The 21,394-nt window shown below is 40.7% G+C and overlaps 1 protein-coding gene across 15 annotated transcripts in view; it reads left to right on the top strand.

The window, feature by feature from the left end:
• The window catches only part of tenm3 (teneurin transmembrane protein 3), an 861,875-nt gene that overhangs the window by 531,899 nt on the left and 308,582 nt on the right, over positions 1–21,394 (top strand). For all 15 annotated transcript variants that reach the window (XM_062995505.1, XM_062995517.1, XM_062995516.1 and 12 more), the window contains one exon: positions 6,572–6,850. In XM_062995505.1, the coding sequence (XP_062851575.1) occupies positions 6,572–6,850 (279 nt within the window). The remainder of the gene's footprint in view (positions 1–6,571; positions 6,851–21,394) is intronic.

Below are 21,394 nucleotides of genomic sequence, written 5' to 3'. Positions count from 1 at the left end.
CTTATGTTGCCAGCCATTTAGACATTAATGGCTGTGTGTTGAGTTATTTTCATAAGACAGTAAATCTACACTGCTATACAAGTTGTACACTGACTACTCTAAGTTATATCCAAGTTTCATGTCTATAGTGTTGTCCCATGAAAAGATATAATGAAATATTTGCAGAAATGTGAGGGGTGTACTCACTTTTGTGATACACTGTATATACACAGATACACACACACACACACACTGGGTCTGATTTATTGTACAAAAGGCAGAAAACACCTAGACAAATCTCTAGTCCATCACAGGACACACACACACACACACACACACACACACACACTTGGGACTGTGCAACATGCAAACTCCACACAAAAAGGAATCAAACCCAAACCCTTCCTGCTGTAAGGCTCCATCATCTTAATGCTAATTACTAAACCACATAACGAGCTCCGTAACGACTTATTTAAAGTGGTGTGTTAAGACTGAAGCGTTTACACACACACACACACACACACACACTTATAATGATATTTTTAACAGTGAATAATTCAGCTATATTTTAAATGTTTTTGTGGTATAAAACCTCTCTTTGATATGAATCAGTGGGACTGGGAGTGTGAACTGGTTCCCAGTACAGAGTAATGAGTGAGATTTAATGACGTATCCGCATGTTTATATGCAGACTGGAACATTAGAGTAACATCAGACTGACTGATGTAATAAATGTAATTAATAGTTGTGATGATGAGTGTATTATACAGGAGGAGGTGAAGCGGGGTCTCCTCAGCTTTATTATATTACTCTTATTATTAATATGTGTGTAATGCTTTAATGCCTCATTTACTTTTATATTTCATTTAAAAAGCTCCGCTTCCATAAAAGCTGGTGGATCAGGAGCTGGTTCGTGGATCAGGCGTCTCTATGTGATACTGAGTGTAAATTATATTTAGATCATAAACGTACAGCCTCACGTCTTTATACTGCTGTACACAAACCCGTTATATAGAATATATACCATACCGATTCTTTCTTTATGTCTGTCTGTCTTTCTCTGTCTGTCTTGCTGTCTGTCTGTCTGTCTGTATGTCTTTCTGTCTGTCTTTCTTTCTTTCTGTCTGTCTTTCTTTATGTCTGTTTGTCTTTATGTCTGTTTGTCTTTCTGTCTGTCTGTCTGTCTTTCTTTTTCTTTATTTCTGTCTGTCTTTCTTTCTGTCTGTCTGTCTTTCTTTCTGTCTGTCTTTCTTTATGTCTGTTTGTCTTTCTGTCTGTTTGTCTGTCTGTCTGTCTGTCTGTCTGTGTCTTTCTTTTTCTTTATTTCTGTCTGTCTGTCTGTCAGTCCGTCTTTCTTTCTTTATTTCTGTCTTTCTTTCTGTCTGTCTGTCCTCTTTCTTTCTGTTTGTTTGGCTGTTTGTCTTTCTGTTTGTCTGTCTTTCTGTCTGTCTTTCTTTCTGTCTGTCTTTCTTTCTGTCTGTCTTCTTGTTGTTTGGCTGTCTGTCTTTCTGTCTGACTGCCTTATTTGTCTGTCTTTCTTTCTGTCGGACTGTCTGTCTTTTTGTCTGTCTTTCTTTTTGTCTGTCTGCCTTTTTTTGTTTGTCTTTTTGTCTGTCTGTCTGTCTGTCTGTCTTCTTGTTGTCTTTTTTTTCTTTTTTCACACACATGCATATATAAATATGCCATTATTTAATGATAAATGAACTGCTTTGTAACTGTAACTGTGGGGAGTCTGTGTGAATGACAGTGATGTGGTATAAATCAGATTATTTGGCTGCTCCTGATTTCACCACTATTTTATTATCAATTTAAAATAAATACATTTTTATAATCGCTCCCTTATGTAAATGTCATTTATGAGCCAGGTCAGCTGGACGTGTGGAGTTACACTTTGGTACGTTGGTACGTTGGAACTGGAGCTGTGTGTGTTGTACGTTATTATGTTGCCAACAGTAACGGGCATCAGAGAGTTTAGGGTTGGTATAATGTGAACCCTCCACAGTTTAATGATCTTATAAAAAGCCATTATAAGAGTACAGATGCTGCCTCAGAATTTTACTGCTTTTATATAAAAACTTGATATGGAACAGAGATGGTTCTGTGATTAAGACACAATCATTATTCTGTCTTTTATTACTATATAATTATTATATATATATTTTTTTCATGTCTTATATTTTTTATTATTATATAACAATGTATAAAATAAGTAATTGCACAATTGTGAAAATTGTTATTACTGATTTATTATTATTATTATTATTATTATTACAGATTTATAATAATAGTTATTTATTCTTTTTATTATTATTATTATTTTTATTCTTATTATTATTATTATTATTATTAATCAATCATTGTTATTATTACTTATTTATAATAATAGTTTATTATTATTATTATTATTATTATTACTGATTTATTATTATTATTATTACTGATTAATAATAATAGTTTATTATTTTTATTATTATTATTACTGATTTATAATAATAGTTTATTATTATTATTATTATTGTTTTTTGTTATTATTATTATTATTATTATTACTTATACATAATAATAATAATAATAATTATTATTATTATTATTATTACTGATATATTATTATTACTATTATTATTATTATTATTATTATTATTATTATTTATTCTACAGTGTTGCCAGTTTGTTATGTTTAAAGCACTAGTCACTGCTAAACTGGCATCTTGATGTATTATGCCCATGTGGAGTAATGAGGCGGTTCCAGGCCGGGTACACAGAGCTGGATCAGTGTGTGTTTAAGTGCCATCTGACCCTCTGTGGGGTGTAATCAGGAGCATTTGGGGAGCCGATGGGAGAAAAATCACTCTTGGCACGTGACCCTCCTTCACCATTTGGCAATTTCACAATCCGATTCTAATCATCTGTAATTGCTTCCAAGTTACTCGACGATTACACACATACACACACACACACACACACACACACTCACACTCACACACTCACCGAGGGGTAATTCTGCTACAGATGGAGAGAAGATGACTAAACCATGGCACGGGTGTCTGGCACGGACTCAGACTCGTGCTTCTGATGATTTCATAAGTTTATTCAGGCCATGAAAGTGAAAATTCACTTCAAAGGAAAACCAGTTACCACAGCGATCACCATGACAACAACTATAGCAACAACACTGTCTGTAATAACACCTATAGCAATAACATTACCTACAGAAACATCAAAACAACACTGTCTATAATAACACCTACAGCACCTTACAGGACCTTTCTGCTGTGAGGCCGCCCGAAACACAGGCAGAAACAACACTGTCTGTAACAACAATACCTATCTACTCACCCACTGACTCACCTACCTACCTACATACTCACCTGTCTACTCACCTATCCACCAACTTACCTACCCACTTATCCACCTTCCCAGATACCTACCTCCATACATTCATATCTACCATCCTACTCACCTACCTACTTACATACTACCTAACCACCTGCCCACATATCCACCCATCTACTCACCTACATACATACCTAACTACCTACCTTCCTACTTACCTACCTACATACCTAACCATCTACTCACCTATTCATCTACCTACCTACATACTTTTATATCTACCCACCTACCTACCAACATACTTCCCTATTTACCCACCTGCCTATCTACTCACCTACTTATCTACCCTCATACCTACTTATCTACCTACCTGCCTACATATCCACCCATCTACTCACCTACATACATACCTACCTACCTTCCTACTTACCTACCTACCTACCTACCTAACCATCTACCTACCTACTCACCTACCTTCATTTCTACTAATCTACTTTCCGACTCACCAACATACTGACCTATCTACCCACCTACCTATCTACTCACCTACTTACCTACCTATCTACCCACCTACCTATCTACTCACCTACTTATCTACCCTCATACCTACCTACCTATCTACCCACCTACCTATCTACTTATGTACTTATCTACCCTCATACCTACCTACCTATCCACCCACCTACCTATCTACTCACCTACTTATCTACCCTCATACCCACCTACCTATCTACTTACCTACTTATCTACCCTCATACCTATCTACCCACCTACCTATCTACTCACCTACTTATCTACCCTCAAACCTACCTATCTACCCACCTACCTATCTACTCACCTACTTATCTACCCTCATACCTACCTATCTACTTACCTACTTATCTACCCTCATACCTATCTACCCACCTACCTACTGTATCTACTTACCTACTTATCTACCCTCATACCTATCTACCCACCTACCTATCTACTTACCTACTTATCTACCCTCATACCTACCTATCTACCCATCTACTTACCTACCTAGCTATCAACCCACCTACACACCTACCTACCTACATACTTACCTACCTTCCCACCTGCCTGCCTACATACTTATGCATCTACTCATCTACCTAGACATCTTCCTATCTACCCACCTACTCATTTACCTACCTATCTACCAACCCACCCAAATATGTACCTCCCCACCTACTTTCTTATTTTCCTGAATTCTTACCTACTTTCACCCCCTTTGCTACCAGGTTTATAATCATATTGATAAACACTAATGTTCCAACACAGTGACAACAGTTTGTGGAAGGACCTTTTTACTCCAGCATGATTGTGCTCCTGTACAGAGTCCATAAATGTTCATGAAGACACAGTTTCACTCCAGTGACCTGCACAGAAACCCGAATTAAACCCTGTTAAACAGTTTAGGGGACTCGTGATACCGATTACTAAACGAGCACAAATTCTCACAGACACAATTCAAAATCATGTGTGTGTGTGTTCTAATGAGAATACACTGCTATGCCTTCAGAGTGTGTGATGAGACTCGATAGTCTCTTAGTTCCACACGTGGTGTGTCAGGGTTCGAGCCGTGTGTGTGTATGTGTGTGTGTATGCGTGTGTGTGTGTGTGTGTGTGTGTGTGTGTGTGCTGTTTCCTCAGGATCTTGTCCGACTTTCAGGTCAGCTGAAACGACTCTTATTGAGCGAGAGACACCAGCACACAGTGAGAGAGAGAGAGAGGATGAGAACACTGTGCTGCCAATTTGCTCTTATTTTTTTGTCCTTTTGATGGTCTGTGTTGCCCCGCGCCCCCCGAACGACTCCCCCGATGCCCCATTTACCTGTCAGCTCGGGTTCTGATGGTGATCTCTACTCCTTATTTAACGAGGGAACAAAACACACCTGATCCCTCCGCCCTGCCCGTACGGAGGAACGTCGCCGGCAAAAGGGCTGCAGTCGCCTCTCATTGACCGATCGGAGGGTCTCTCGTACCCTCTTTCACACCATTACACGCCTTCTAATCCCTTTATAGCTTTTTTACCCAGAAGCCCTTTCAAAAACTACACCAAGAAAAACTAGAACTTAGTTATAGAACTTTCTGTAAAATAAAAAGAAAGAAAGAAGAAATGTTTGGACAGTAGGCAGTTAGGTACTGGACTAGTAATCAGAAGGTTGCTGGTTTAAGCCCCACCACTGTCGAGTTGCCACTGTTGGGCCCTTGAGCAAGGCCCTTAACCCTCAATTGTAACCCTCAGACTGTAAGTTGCTTTGGATAAAAGGTTCTCCTAAATAATGCAGTATGTAAATGCAGTAAGAGAGCGGTCCGGACTGCAGGCTGGCCAGTCTAGCACCCGCACTCTCCTACTATACTATGCTATACTATACTATACTATACTATACTATACTATACTATACTATACTGTACTTTACTATACTGTACTGTACTGTACTATTCTTTACTATACTATATTTTACTATACTGTACTGTACTTTGCTATACTTTACTATACTATACTACATACTAAACTACACTACTAAACAACATACTAAACAACATACTAAACAACACTAACAACACTAATATATATTATACTGTACTATACTTTACTATACTACACTTTACTATACTGTACTATATACTAAACTATATAATATATTATACTTTACTGTACTTTATTATACTTTACTGTACTTTACTATATTTTACTATACTATACTATATTTTACTATACTATACTATATACTTTACTATACTATACTTTACTGTACTTTACTTTACTACACTATACTTTACTATACTATACTATGCAATAAAGCCACACAGTTGTAACACCGTTGTGCAGACACACACACTGTAAACCTCATGCACTCGAGTGTACGGTGAATGGTGATACACACTTACATGTGGAGTCTCTTTGTACATGAGCGGGATGAGTAAAGTCACTTTATGTTAATCACACACACACACACTACATGGCCTAAAGCATGTGGACATCGATGTGCAGAAGGTGGCTTGGCAGTAGGACTTGCTTAAAAGAGCAGGACGGCTGAGAAACGAAGCTTTTCAGTATTGGCTGTCAGCCTTTCAATAATGTTATGGACTGTAGATAGTGAGAACCTTTGATTCCTTGCACTTGTGCATGTAAAATATCATCTTAATCTTCTGTATTTTATTAGTTCTGCTTTTTGTTTCAATATCTTCAATAACTTCTGTATGTCCAGAAGTGTATGGACACCTGAGCTTATGCGTGTGTGTGTTACAGGTCAGAACTTCACCCTGAGACAGTTGGGGATCTGTGACACGGCCGCCCGTCGCGGCCTGGCGTTCTATCCCGAGATGGGCCTCCCCCATCGCGGGTACTCGGTGGGCGCGGGCTCCGAGCTGGACGCCGAGAACGAGGCCGTGATGTCGCCGGACCGTGCCATGCGCCTGTGGGGTGGGGGGGTGAAGTCGGCGCGAAGCTCCTGCCTGTCGAGCCGGTCCAACTCGGTGCTGACGCTCACCGACACGGAGCACGACAACAAGTCCGACAGCGACAACGGTGAGTGGAACGCCGCCATCACACACACACACACACACACACACACACACACACACACACACACTGGGAACCTCATGCAGACCTGTGGTGGTGATACACATTTACATGTGGAGTCTTGGTGTACACACACACACAGACGCACACACACACACTGGGAACCTCATGCAGACCTGTGGTGGTGATACACATTTACATGTGGAGTCTTGGTGTACACACACACACAGACGCACACACACACACACTGGGAACCTCATGCAGACCTGTGGTGGTGATACACATTTACATGTGGAGTCTTGGTGTACACACACACACAGACGCACACACACACACTGGGAACCTCATGCAGACCTGTGGTGGTGATACACATTTACATGTGGAGTCTTGGTGTACACACACACACAGACGCACACACACACACACTGGGAACCTCATGCAGACCTGTGGTGGTGATACACATTTACATGTGGAGTCTCGATGTACATGAGCGGGATCATGTTATTCACACACACACTGCAACTCACGTGAGTTTACCTGTGGTGATACACACTTACATGTGGTGTGTGTGTACATGAGTGGGATAACTAAAGTGACATTATGTTATTTATACACACACACACACACACACACACACACTGTAAACCTCAAGCTCTTAGAGTGTTTTTGTGGTGATACAATACACACCTACATGTGGAGTGTGTGTGTACGAGTGGGATGAGTAAAGTGACTTTATGTTAATCACACACACACACACACACACACACACACACACACACACACACACACACACCCCGAATGGCCTAAAGTATGTGGACGCCTCTTCAACCTGAGTTCAGGTGTTCCAGCCACACCCATTACTTACAGTTTTATTAAATCAGGTCCACAAAATAGCCAACACTTTGGGGAAGGCTCATTTCCTTTTCCAGCATGTCCCCCTGTGCACAAAACGGCATCTGTAAAGACACGGATTGATGAGTTTGGTGTGGAAGAACCAGCTCATGACCCTGACCGACCTTGGGGATAAACGCCAACCTTGATTGTGAGCCACTCGTTTATGTCCAGTGTCAGTTTCTGACCTCACAGAGGATTTAAACGAGTGGGCACTGATCCCAGAGACAGTGAGGACAAGGTCGTGGGCAGGTGTCCATATAATTTTGGTCATTTAGTGTACTATCTCTCATGGGTTAGTTTGTCATTCAGCTCTGTACACTATACAGGTGTACATGATGCACACAGGGCCGAGTCTCAAGAGTGTGTGTGTGTGTGTGTGAGTGTATGTGTGTATGTGTGTGTGTGTGTGTAAGGTTACCTCTGGATCAGTATCTGCTATGTGCTGGCTGCATGACTGAACAAACACAACGGCTGATTAGCGCGCTCACCGGTTTGAAGTGCAAATTTGATCGGGCTTGAAACCTGCGAGGAAAAAAACGACACCTGAAACCAAAACGTACAAAATGTATCCACCAGTTAAACCAGTATTTCAGTTAAAAGACGTGTGTTTAGTTTCTAAACGGTCTTATTTTGTGTGACGTGAACAAAGACTGTAACGTGATGTGATTAACGATTCATTAACGATCGATTCGTGTTGCTCTTGTGATTTTAATGAAGCACAGTGCTGAGCCCTCCCTTCTTTTTGTTCCTACTGTCTCTGTGTGTGTAGCCCTGTGAATCGGACCCACTGTGACCCTGACCAGGATACAGTGGTGGTAAAACAGATAATAAATAAATGAATGAATTTCAGTGCCGTCGTCTGCTGCTGCTGCTGCTGCTGATGAGCAGAAACACAAACAGTTGTCGTGGTAACCAGTATTTTAAACACTCGTTGTTGAGCTCGTTGTCGTGTCCAACCGAGAGAGAATTTAAACACTGATCAACATTTTAACAAGACAGAAGAAAAGAACAAAATAAATAAATAAAACAGAAAGAAAGAAAGAACAAACAAGGCAAGATAATAAGAACATAAGAAAGAAAGAAGGAAAGAAAGAAAGAAAATAAAAAAGAAAGAAACTAACAAACAAAGAACAAAAGAAAGAAGAAAAGAATGAAATAAATAAATTAAATAGAAAGAAAGAACAAATGAGGCAAAAAAGGAAGGAAGAACATGACAGAAAGAAGGAAAAAAGAAAGAACATAAGACAGAAAGAAGGGCAAAAAAAAGAACATAAGACAAAGAAGGAAAGAAAAGAAAGAAAGAAAGAAAGAAACAAAGAAAGAAACAAAGAAAGAAACAAAGAAAGAAACAAAGAAAGAAACAAAGAACAAAATACAGAACAAAAGACAGAAGAAAAGAATGAAATAAATAAATAAAATAGAAAGAAAGAAATAACAAACTAGGCAAAAAAGGAAGGAAGAACATAAGACAGAAAGAAAATAAAGAAAGACAGAAAATAGACAGAAAGAAGGAAAGAAAATAAAGACAGAAAGAACATGAGACAGAAAGAAGGAAAGAAAATAAAGACAGAAAGAACATGAGACAGAAAGAAGGAAAGAAAATAGACAGAAAGAACATGAGACAGAAAGAAGGAAGAAAGAACAAACGAGACAATAAAGACAAAGACAGAAGAAAATAAATAAGAAAGAAAGAAAGAACACTTAAAGAACAAAAGAAAGGAAACAAACAAACAAAGAAAAAGAACGAAAGAACAAAAGACAGAAAGAAAATTAAAAAGAACAAACGAGACAAAAAAAAGACAAAGACAAGAAAAGAACAAAATAAATCAATACATAAGAAAGACAGACAGACTCACAGACAGATAGACAGACAGACAGACAGACAGATGACGACGTGTTTGGATCATCTGTTTATGCACATATAACAAAACCTGAATGAAAAAGCAGAAAGAAAAACAGGGAATAAGTTTCTAAAAGTTATAAAGTAAAATAAGACGAGGAGAAGAAATGCAGAAGATAAAACGTCTGTATATATATATATGTTATTTTTTGTTCCTGGAGGGAAACACCGTGCACTCACATCCTAAAATAAATGAAGGTTTATATTTTTTATTCTCTTTTTCTTTTACCCCGGAGAGAAGCTGTACCGTGTTTTGCTGACGATACAGAATGCTAATTAATTACCTTTCTGTCCCTGATGAAGCTGCTCTTCATTTATTCCCATAAAGTGGTGTATAAGACTAACAGGTGTGTGTGTGTGTGTGTGTGTGTGACCTGTACACACACACTCGCTCTAATCACCTTCATTACTGCTCTCAGACTCATTAACACACCAGGCACTGTGCTGAATAGGCTGAAGCACTCGGTGACACGCCCAGGTGAAGCTGAGGCGAGGTACTGATGCCCGACCCCAAAAATATACAGTTACATTTACCTGTATAGATATAGGGTGGCATGATGTACCCATCGGTAAAGGTGTACTGGGTCGTCACAGACGTATATAAGTAATATAAGTAGAACGTTGGGAGGTCATGTGACCGGCTCATAATCAAGGGCTTTACGTAATTGTTCTACACATTATGTTGACGATGTTCCTTCTTATTGAGGAGTATTTTAACATCGTGGCATCAGTTTGGGGAAGGCTCTTTCCTGCTCCAGCACGTCTGTGCCACTAGGCACAAACTGGCATCTATAAGAAGATGAGTCTGGTGTAGAGGAATTATTTACATTTACATGTGTGGCATTAAGCAGACGCTTTTATCCAAAGCGACCTACAATTATGACTGAATACAATTTAAGGGCCTTGCTCAGGGGCCCAACAGTGGAAACGGTGGGGCTTGAACCAGAAACCTCTCGATTACTAGTCCAATACCTTAACCACTGAGCTACTAAGCTTTCAGAGCACTGAACAGTTCACAAAAAGGCAGAAGGTGGATTGGCTGCACTCAAGTGCACTTTGGCGTGTAGGTGAATGTGCTGCCCTGTGATAGACTGATGCCCCGTATAGTGCCCTCATCCCTTACGCCCAGTGAATCTGGGTGGTGCCAGACCAACCGGAATTTAGATGGAAATACAGTGTATCATAATTATTTGGAACACTGCTGAGATCTGGGGATCCAGACAGACAGACAGGCAGACAGACAGACAGATTTGTATTACAGACAGACAGACAGACAGAAATAGATAGATAGATAGATAGATAGATAGATAGATAGATAGATAGATAGATAGATAGATAGATAGATAGATAGATAGATAGATAGATAGACAGACAGATAGATATATAGACCGACATACAAAGGTAGATAAATAGATAAGTAGATAGATAGTCAGACAGACAGACAGACAGACAAAGGTAGATAGATAGATAGATAGATAGATAGATAGATAGATAGATAGATAGATACATAGATAGATAGATAGATAGATAGATAGATAGATAGATAGATAGATAGATAGATAGATAGATAGATAGACAGACAGATAGATATATAGACCGACATACAAAGGTAGATAAATAGATAAGTAGATAGATAGTCAGACAGACAGACAGACAGACAAAGGTAGATAGATAGATAGATAGATAGATAGATAGATAGATAGATAGATAGATAGATAGATAGATAGATAGATAGATAGATAGATAGATAGATAGATTAGTATTATAAATAGACAGACAGACAGACAGATACTGTATAAATCCTGAAGGAAATGAATAGAATGTTTGTATATTCTCATTTGATTGGGGTTGATTATTGAGGATTATATTTCTGTATTATTAGTTGATTGGTAACAGCGAGGTAAAGCGAACACCAGGAACAGAGAACATGTTCTCGGCCCCGCCCGCACCCAAACCGCACGTTATGCTGTGGAGGAAGGTACAGAAATAAACAAACGTTAAATAAAAGAGGCCGCAGACGGTGAGACGGGCCGAGACGATGATTGACGTGCTGTTTTTCTTTTCGCTCGGCTGTCGACAGTGTTCGGGATGAAGTTACCTACAGCTGCGTTCCTTCTTTATTTATTCTGAGTGTGTGTGTGTGTGTGTGTGTGTGTGTGTGTGTGTGTGTGTGTGTGTGTGGTAAGACGGTAGCTATAGACGCTCTGCCGGAGGGTTAATACTATTTCTTGAAGGCCACACAGTGCCGTCAAAACTGCCAGATTTTGGGAGCTATATCGCTGTAACGTGTTTCATGTCTGATTCGTTCTGCCCGAAATGTGCCAGGGTTCCTCTCACCCCAAACTTGTGGGATTTTCTTCTTCTTTAGTTTTTACCTTAATCGAGTCGCGGTGGAGTAAATCCGTCCTGTTTACTTTGAGCCACGCCCCTTACGAGCAGGTGTACACAATTAATTGCATAAATTAATAAGAAATTAATCATTGTTATGATTAAAGAGACAAAAAGACGAGTTTCTAACCTTATTAAACCTCTTGGGGATAGATTGGAGTACTGACCGTGAGCCCGGCCTTTTTGTACACATACGGTACGACACAGACATGGTGAGAACATGCAAAACTCCTCACAGATGGTGACTGCGGTCGAGGATCAAACCCAGGTCCTCGGGTCCCCACGTCATTTCTCTCTCACATTGTGACTTGATTGCAAATCCGTGTGTGTGTATGAGTGTGTGTTTCTGTGTGTGTGTTTCTGTGCATGCGTGTGTGTGTGTATGAATGTGTATGAGTGTGAGTGGGTGTGTTTGAGGTTGTAAGTGTGTGTGAGTGTGTTTGTGTGTATGAATGTGTAGGAGTGTGTGTGTGTAAGTGTGTGTGTAAGTGTGTGTGTATGTATGAGTGTGAGTGTGTGTATGAGTTTGTGAGTATGTATGTGTGTGTGTGTGTGTATGTATGAGTGTGTGTGTGTATGTATGAGTGTGTGTGTGTGTATAAGTGTGTGTGTATGTATGAGTGTGTGTGTGTATAAGTGTGTGTGTGTATGTATGAGTGTGTGTGTGTGTGTGTGTGTGTGTGTGTATATGTATGAGTGTGTGTGTGTGTGTGTGTGTGTATATGTATGAGTGTGTGTGTGTATATGTATGAGTGTGTGTGTGTGTGTATGTATGTATGAGTGTGTGTGTGTATAAGTGTGTGTGTGTGTGTGTATATGTATGAGTGTGTGTGTGTGTGTATGTACAGTGTATCACAAAAGTGAGTACACCCCTCACATTTCTGCAGATATTTAAGTATATCTTTTCATGGGACAACACTGACAAAATGACACTTTGACACAATGAAAAGTAGTCTGTGTGCAGCTTATATAACAGTGTAAATTTATTCTTCCCTCAAAATAACTCAATATACAGCCATTAATGTCTAAACCACCGGCAACAAAAGTGAGTACACCCCTTAGTGAAAGTTCCTGAAGTGTCAATATTTTGTGTGGCCACCATTATTTCCCAGAACTGCCTTAACTCTCCTAGGCATGGAGTTTACCAGAGCTTCACAGGTTGCCACTGGAATGCTTTTCCACTCCTCCATGACGACATCACGGAGCTGGCGGATATTCGAGACTTTGCGCTCCTCCACCTTCCGCTTGAGGATGCCCCAAAGATGATCTATTGGGTTTAGGTCTGGAGACATGCTTGGCCAGTCCATCACCTTTACCCTCAGCCTCTTCAATAAAGCAGTGGTCGTCTTAGAGGTGTGGTGGTGGGGTCATTATCAGGCTGGAACACTGCCCTGCGACCCAGTTTCCGGAGGGAGGGGATCATGCTCTGCTTCAGTATTTCACAGTACATATTGGAGTTCATGTGTCCCTCAATGAAATGTAACTCCCCAACACCTGCTGCACTCATGCAGCCCCAGACCATGGCATTCCCACCAACATGCTTGACTGTAGGTATGACACACTTATCTTTGTACTCCTCACCTGATTGCTGCCACACATGCTTGAGACCATCTGAACCAAACAAATTAATCTTGGTCTCATCAGACCTTAGGACATGGTTCCAGTAATCCATGTCCTTTGTTGACATGTCTTCAGCAAACTGTTTGTGGGCTTTCTTGTGTAGAGACTTCAGAAGAGGCTTCCTTCTGGGGTGACAGCCATGCAGACCAATTTGATGTAGTGTGCGGCGTATGGTCTGAGCACTGACAGGCTGACCCCCCACCTTTTCAATCTCTGCAGCAATGCTGACAGCACTCCTGCGCCTATCTTTCAAAGACAGCAGTTGGATGTGACGCTGAGCACGTGCACTCAGTTTCTTTGGACGACCAACGCGAGGTCTGTTCTGAGTGGACCCTGCTCTTTTAAAACGCTGGATGATCTTGGCCACTGTGCTGCAGCTCAGTTTCAGGGTGTTGGCAATCTTCTTGTAGCCTTGGCCATCTTCATGTAGCGCAACAATTCATCTTTTGAGATCCTCAGAGAGTTCTTTGCCATGAGGTGCAATGTTGGAACTTTCAGTGACCAGTATGAGAGCGTGTGAGAGCTGTACTACTAAATTGAACACACCTGCTCCCTATGCACACCTGAGACCTAGTAACACTAACGAGTCACATGACATTTTGGAGGGAAAATGACAAGCAGTGCTCAATTTGGACATTTAGGGGTGTAGTCTCTTAGGGGTGTACTCACTTTTGTTGCCGGTGGTTTAGACATTAATGGCTGTATATTGAGTTATTTTGAGGGAAGAATAAATTTACACTGTTATATAAGCTGCACACAGACTACTTTTCATTGTGTCAAAGTGTCATTTTGTCAGTGTTGTCCCATGAAAAGATATACTTAAATATCTGCAGAAATGTGAGGGGTGTACTCACTTTTGTGATACACTGTATGTATGAGTGTATGAGTGTGTATGAGTGTGTGTGTGTATGAGTGTGTGTGAGTGTGTGTATGTATGAGTGTGTGTGTGTGTGTGTATGTATGAGTGTGTGTGTGTGTGTGTGTGTGTGTGTTTCATCATTTGATTGCAAAATTGCTCGAATTAGCCTTGAACAGTTCCTGTTGTGGAACAAGAACCCATACCAGGAACCATGTAGTTCCTCTTTAAAGTTCCTGAACTCTTCAGTTCCTCGGTAGGTTCTGGAACTCTGCGGTAAGCAGCTGCAGAGAGACGGCGAGCGCCGGTCCGACTCCTGCCCCGCTGACAGCAGGCTGGCTTCCCACACTCCGCTAGCTAGCGTATTAGCATAGCGCGTGGGTGTAACGCGGCCCGATCACGACGCGTTGGGTACGCAGGAGAACCGGGAGCGAGGGGGGGGAATCGCGGCTCGTTACCCAGATCCTGACGTACACATACGGTACGGGGGGCGCGGCGCCTCGATGCCACGTCTGCGTCCGGGACACACGCTTCTTCTTAGCGTTGAATTAATCGCTAATGCTAATAACGCTGCGAGGAAGATGCTACAGTTAGCACACGTGTACACACCTCGTCTTTTCAGTTTCGTTAGCCATATATGGATACGATATACACCGATCAGCCATAACATTAAAACCACCTCCTTGTTTCTACACTCACTGTCCATTTTATCAGCTCCATTTACCATATAGAAGCACTTTGTAGAACTACAATTACTGACTGTAGTCCATCTGTTTCTCTACATGCTTTGTTACCCCCCTTTCACCCTGTTCTTCAATGGTCAGGACCCCCACAGGACCCCCACAGAGCAGGTATTGTTTAGGTGGTGGATGATTCTCAGCACTGCAGTGACACTGACATGGTGGTGGTGTGTTAGTGTGTGTTGTGCTGGTATGAGTGGATCAGACACAGCAGCGCTGCTGGAGTTTTTAAATACCGTGTCCACTCACTGTCCACTCTATTAGACACTCCTACCTAGTCGGTCCACCTTGTAGATGTAAAGTCAGAGACGATCGCTCATCTATTGTTGCTGTTTGAGTCGGTCATCTTCTAGACCTTCATCAGTGGTCACAGGACGCTGCCCATGGGGCGCTGTTGGCTGGATATGTTTTTGGTTGGTGAACTATTCTTAGTCCAGCAGTGACAGTAAGGTGTTTAAAAACTCCAGCAGCGCTGCTGTGTCTGATCCACTCATACCAGCACAACACACACTAACACACCACCACCATGTCAGTGTCACTGCAGTGCTGAGAATGATCCACCACCTAAATAATACCTGCTCTGTGGGGGTCCTGACCATTCTTATTCGCTGATTGTGGCTGTTACACTGATTGTGCCTTACACAGCATCGAAGACCCCGCCCACTTTCCAGTCCCACCTTTTCCCACCCAGCAGACTAACGGCTGATTGTGGCTGTTACACTGCCGATCGTGCCAGCTAGGGGGCGCCCAGTCGACAGGTAGCAGAGCTGAGACTCAAGAACCTGACCAGGACCAGCGGTAAAATGTAATAAAATATCGTAATAGTATCAGATTTATACTTAAATTGGTGTGTGTGTGTGTGTATGTGTGTGTGTGTGTAAAGGTTTAAAGCTTGAAGACACACACAGACCTCGTACTCCATCTTGGATTATAGTCACATGACCTGCGTTAGCACTTGGCAGCTCAGGTGTTTGTTTGTTTGTTTGTTTGTTTATTAGGATTAGTCATGTTTTACACTTTGGTTACATTCATGACAGAAACGGTTGTTACTCATTACCCAAGATTCATCAGTTCACAAGTTTATATCACACACAGTCATGGGCAATTTAGTATCTCCAATTCATCTCACTTGCATGTCTTTGGACTGTGGGAGGAAACCGGAGCACCCGGAGTAAACCCACGCAGACACGGGGAGAACATGCAAACTCCACAAAGAAAGGACCCGGATCACCCCACCTGGGGATCGAACCCAGGACCTTCTTGCTTTGAGGCGACAGTGCTACCCCCCGAGCCACCGTGCCGCCCCAGCTCAGGTGTAGTTATATTGTTAGACTTTCACCACACACACACACACACACACACACACACACACACACACACAGTGTGTTATTTTGGATAAAGTTGTGTTTTGTGTTCCTAAGTGTGTATGTGTGTGTGTGTGTGTGTGTGTGTGTTCGATGTTGTATGTGTCTGTGTGTGTTTGATGCTGTGTGTGTGTGTGTGTTCGATGTTGTATGTGTCTGTGTGTGTTTGATGTTGTGTGTGTGTGTGTGTGTGTGTGTGTTTGAGGTCAGCAGCGTCAGCATAATGAGATTAAGAGAAACGCAGCAACAACTGAGCAAACCCCTGAAATATCCTAACAGGCTCAGTCAGGCGTTCAGAGTACACACACACACACACACACACACACACACACACACACACACCAGGTTTCTTTAGATTCAGTTCAAATCTACATATATTTCTCCATTACTACTCTTCGCCTGTGTGTGTGTGTGTGTGTGTGTGTCTTTGGTGGCTCTTTTCCCAGTCAGGTCATGAACTCACACAGCATCAGTATACACATCTCACTTACTCACCCTTATCTTACACACACACACACACACACACACACACACACACACACACTCACACACACTAAAGCTCTCTCTCTCCCTCTTATTGATAGCAGCTTCTTTGTTTACTGAAACACTGCACTTCCTCAAACCCCTCCAGATAGGATCAGTGTGTGTGTGTGTGTGTTCATTCTTGTGAATAAAAAACAGATGAATAGAGAAGAACGAAACGATCTTAAGATTGTTTTATTTATACTATTCTATATTTATTCCTGACCACTGAGTGAAAAAACCAATTACGTGTGAATATGAGTATGTATGTGTGTATATGAACGTGTGTGTGTATTGGTATGTCTGTGTTTGTGTATGAGTATGTGTGTATATGAACGTGTGTATGTATTGGTATGTCTGTGTGTGTGTATGAGTATGTGTGTATATGAACGTGTGTGTGTATTGGTATGTCTGTGTGTGTGTATGAGTATGTGTGTATATGAACGTGTGTGTATTGGTATGTCTGTGTGTGTGTATGAGTATGTGTGTATATGAACATGTGTGTATTGGTATGTCTGTGTGTGTGTATGAGTATGTGTGTATATGAACATGTGTGTGTATTGGTATGTCTGTGTGTGTGTATGAGTATGTGTGTATATGAACGTGTGTGTGTATTGGTATGTCTGTGTGTGTGTATGAGTATGTGTGTATATGAACGTGTGTATGTATTGGTATGTCTGTGTTTGTGTATGAGTATGTGTGTATATGAACGTGTGTGTGTATTGGTATGTCTGTGTTTGTGTATGAGTATGTGTGTATATGAACGTGTGTGTGTATTGTTATTTATGTGTTTATGTATGAGTATGTGTGTATATGAACATGTGTGTGTATTGGTATGTCTGTGTGTGTGTATGAGTATGTGTGTATATGAACGTGTGTGTGTATTGGTATGTCTGTGTTTGTGTATGAGTATGTGTGTATATGAACGTGTGTGTGTATTGTTATTTATGTGTTTATGTATGAGTATGTGTGTATATGAACATGTGTGTGTATTGGTATGTCTGTGTGTGTGTATGAGTATGTGTGTATATGAACGTGTGTGTGTATTGGTATGTCTGTGTTTGTGTATGAGTATGTGTGTATATGAACGTGTGTGTGTATTGGTATGTCTGTGTTTGTGTATGAGTATGTGTGTATATGAACATGTGTGTATGTATTGGTATGTCTGTGTGTGTGTATGAGTATGTGTGTATATGAACGTGTGTGTGTATTGGTATGTCTGTGTGTGTGTATGAGTATGTGTGTATATGAACGTGTGTGTGTATTGGTATGTCTGTGTGTGTGTATGAGTATGTGTGTATATGAACGTGTGTGTGTATTGGTATGTCTGTGTGTGTGTATGAGTATGTGTGTATATGAACGTGTGTGTGTATTGGTATGTCTGTGTTTGTGTATGAGTATGTGTGTATATGAACGTGTGTGTGTATTGGTATGTCTGTGTTTGTGTATGAGTATGTGTGTATATGAACATGTGTGTATGTATTGGTATGTCTGTGTGTGTGTATGAGTATGTGTGTATATGAACGTGTGTGTGTATTGGTATGTCTGTGTTTGTGTATGAGTATGTGTGTATATAAACATGTGTGTGTATTGGTATGTATGTGTGTGTGTATGAGTATGTGTGTATATGAACATGTGTGTATTGGTATGTCTGTGTGTGTGTATGAGTATGTGTGTATATGAACGTGTGTGTGTATTGGTATGTCTGTGTGTGTGTATGAGTATGTGTGTATATGAACATGTGTGTATGTATTGGTATGTCTGTGTTTGTGTATGAGTATGTGTGTATATGAACGTGTGTGTGTATTGGTATGTCTGTGTGTGTGTATGAGTATGTGTGTATATGAACATGTGTGTGTATTGGTATGTCTGTGTTTGTGTATGAGTATGTGTGTATATGAACGTGTGTGTGTATTGGTATGTCTGTGTGTGTGTATGAGTATGTGTGTATATGAACGTGTGTGTGTATTGGTATGTCTGTGTGTGTGTATGAGTATGTGTGTATATGAACGTGTGTGTGTATTGGTATGTCTGTGTGTGTGTATGAGTATGTGTGTATATGAACGTGTGTGTGTATTGGTATGTCTGTGTGTGTATGAGTATGTGTGTATATGAACGTGTGTGTGTATTGGTATGTATGTGTGTGTGTATGAGTATGTGTGTATATGAACGTGTGTGTGTATTGGTATGTCTGTGTGTGTATGAGTATGTGTGTGTATATATATGTGTGTGTGTGTGTGTATATGAGTATATGTATGTGTGTATATACGTATGTGTGTGTGTATATGAGTATATGTATGTGTGTATATACGTATGTGTGTGTGTATATGAGTATGTATGTGTGTATGAGTATGTGTGTGTGTGTGTGTATATGAGCACGTATGTGTGTATCTGTGTGTATGTGTGTGTGTGCATGTGTGTATGAGTATGTGTGTATGAGCGTGTGTGTGAGTGTATATGAGTATATGTGTGTGTGTATGTGTGTATATGATTATGTATGCATGAGAATGCTGTGTGTGTTCATGTGTATGGATGTATGGTTATGTGTATGTGTGTATGTTTGTATGTGTGCGTATGTTGTGTGTATGTTTCTTCATGTATGTAATTGGTTCTCTCGTTCTGTTGATATAAGTGATATTTTACACACTGCAGTAATACTTGTGTCTGAAACACCTGAACCGGATAAATTAGGAGGGGCGTCCACGTTCTGCACCCCAGAGTTTACAGGAGGAATGTGTGTGTGTGTGTGTGTGTGTGTGTGTGTGTGTGTGTGTGTGTGTGTGTGTGTGTGAGGCGTGTTTACACTCCTCTGTGATCCTGTAGTTTGTACTCCTGTCCTGCACACAGAGAAACAACTCATTACACACACTCACAGTGCCGGCGAACATGCAAATGCTGTTATCACGGGTCAGCGTTCATAATAGCCGCCCTGTTCAAAATTAATTTTCAGCCTGTCATCACGCGTGCTCCGTCATCCCGACACCACCGAGAAACGTAAACAACGCAGATTAAAACACGGCCGGCTCTTCGATAGCGCCGCGGCCCGAGGAAATAGAGTTCAGGAATACAGTGGCCTCTGAGAGAGAGAGAGAGAGTGTGTGTGTGTGTGTGTGTGTGTGTGTGTGTGTGTGTAGGTATCTACATGGCCTGTTGTTTAGACTCCCTGTTTCTCTCCTTGTTGTGGTCATTTGATTATTCCAGCCACACCTGTTACACAGGATTAGGGACAAATTGGTACTTCAACTGTGAGCTAGATCACATCACCACACATCAAACATCAGTGCCTTGTGAATACAGTGTGTATATGTGTGTGTGTATATGAACATGTATGTTTATGAGTATGTATATAGTGTGTGTGTATATGACTATGTGTATATGATTATATATGTATGTATATATGGGTATATGTGTGTGTATGACTATGTGTATATGATTATATATGTATGTATATATGGGTATATGTGTGTGTATGACTATGTGTATATGATTATATATGTATGTATATATGGGTATATGTGTGTGTATGACTATGTGTATATGATTATATATGTATGTATATACGTGTATGTGTGTGTATGAACATGTGTGTTTATGAGTATGTATATGTGTGTGCATATATAAACACGTGAGTATATGAGTATGTGTTTATGAGTATGTATGTGTGTGTGTATGACTATGTGTATATGATTATATATGTATGTATATATGGGTATGTGTGTGTATATATGGGTGTGTGTGTATACATGTTTGTGTGTATGTGTATAAATGTGTGTTTATGTGTATGGATGTGTGCTTGTGTGTGTAAAAATGAATATTTGTGTATGTGTGGAAATGTGTGCGTGTGTGTGTGTGTGTTTAGGTGTAGGGATGTGTGTGTGTGTGTGTGTGTGTTTGTGTGTATATCCGTACATGTGATCAAATCAGGATATAGTGGAACAGTGGTAGTCAGTGGGTGGAGCCTTTGGCTATCAATCGGAAGGTTATGGGTTCAGACATCAGTGTCTGGCTTCAGTAATTCTCTTTTAGCTGAATTAAACAACATGAATCCCTGCAGTTATATTACAAAATCTAGTGTAAATCCTACAGTATTAATAGAACTAAATGCTGTAATATTACATTTACGAATACAGTACTGTGACATTATGTCATTTGAGCAACTGCGGGTTAAGGGCCTTGCTTGAGGGCCCAACATTGACAACATGGCAGTGGTGGGGCATGAACCAGCAACCTTTTGATTACTAGTCCAGTACCTACAACTGCTAGGCT

The sequence above is a fragment of the Trichomycterus rosablanca genome, chromosome 5, assembly GCF_030014385.1.
Source record: "Trichomycterus rosablanca isolate fTriRos1 chromosome 5, fTriRos1.hap1, whole genome shotgun sequence".
NCBI classification, from domain to species: domain Eukaryota; kingdom Metazoa; phylum Chordata; class Actinopteri; order Siluriformes; family Trichomycteridae; genus Trichomycterus; species Trichomycterus rosablanca.
This window is presented reverse-complemented; position numbering and strand designations above follow the sequence as displayed.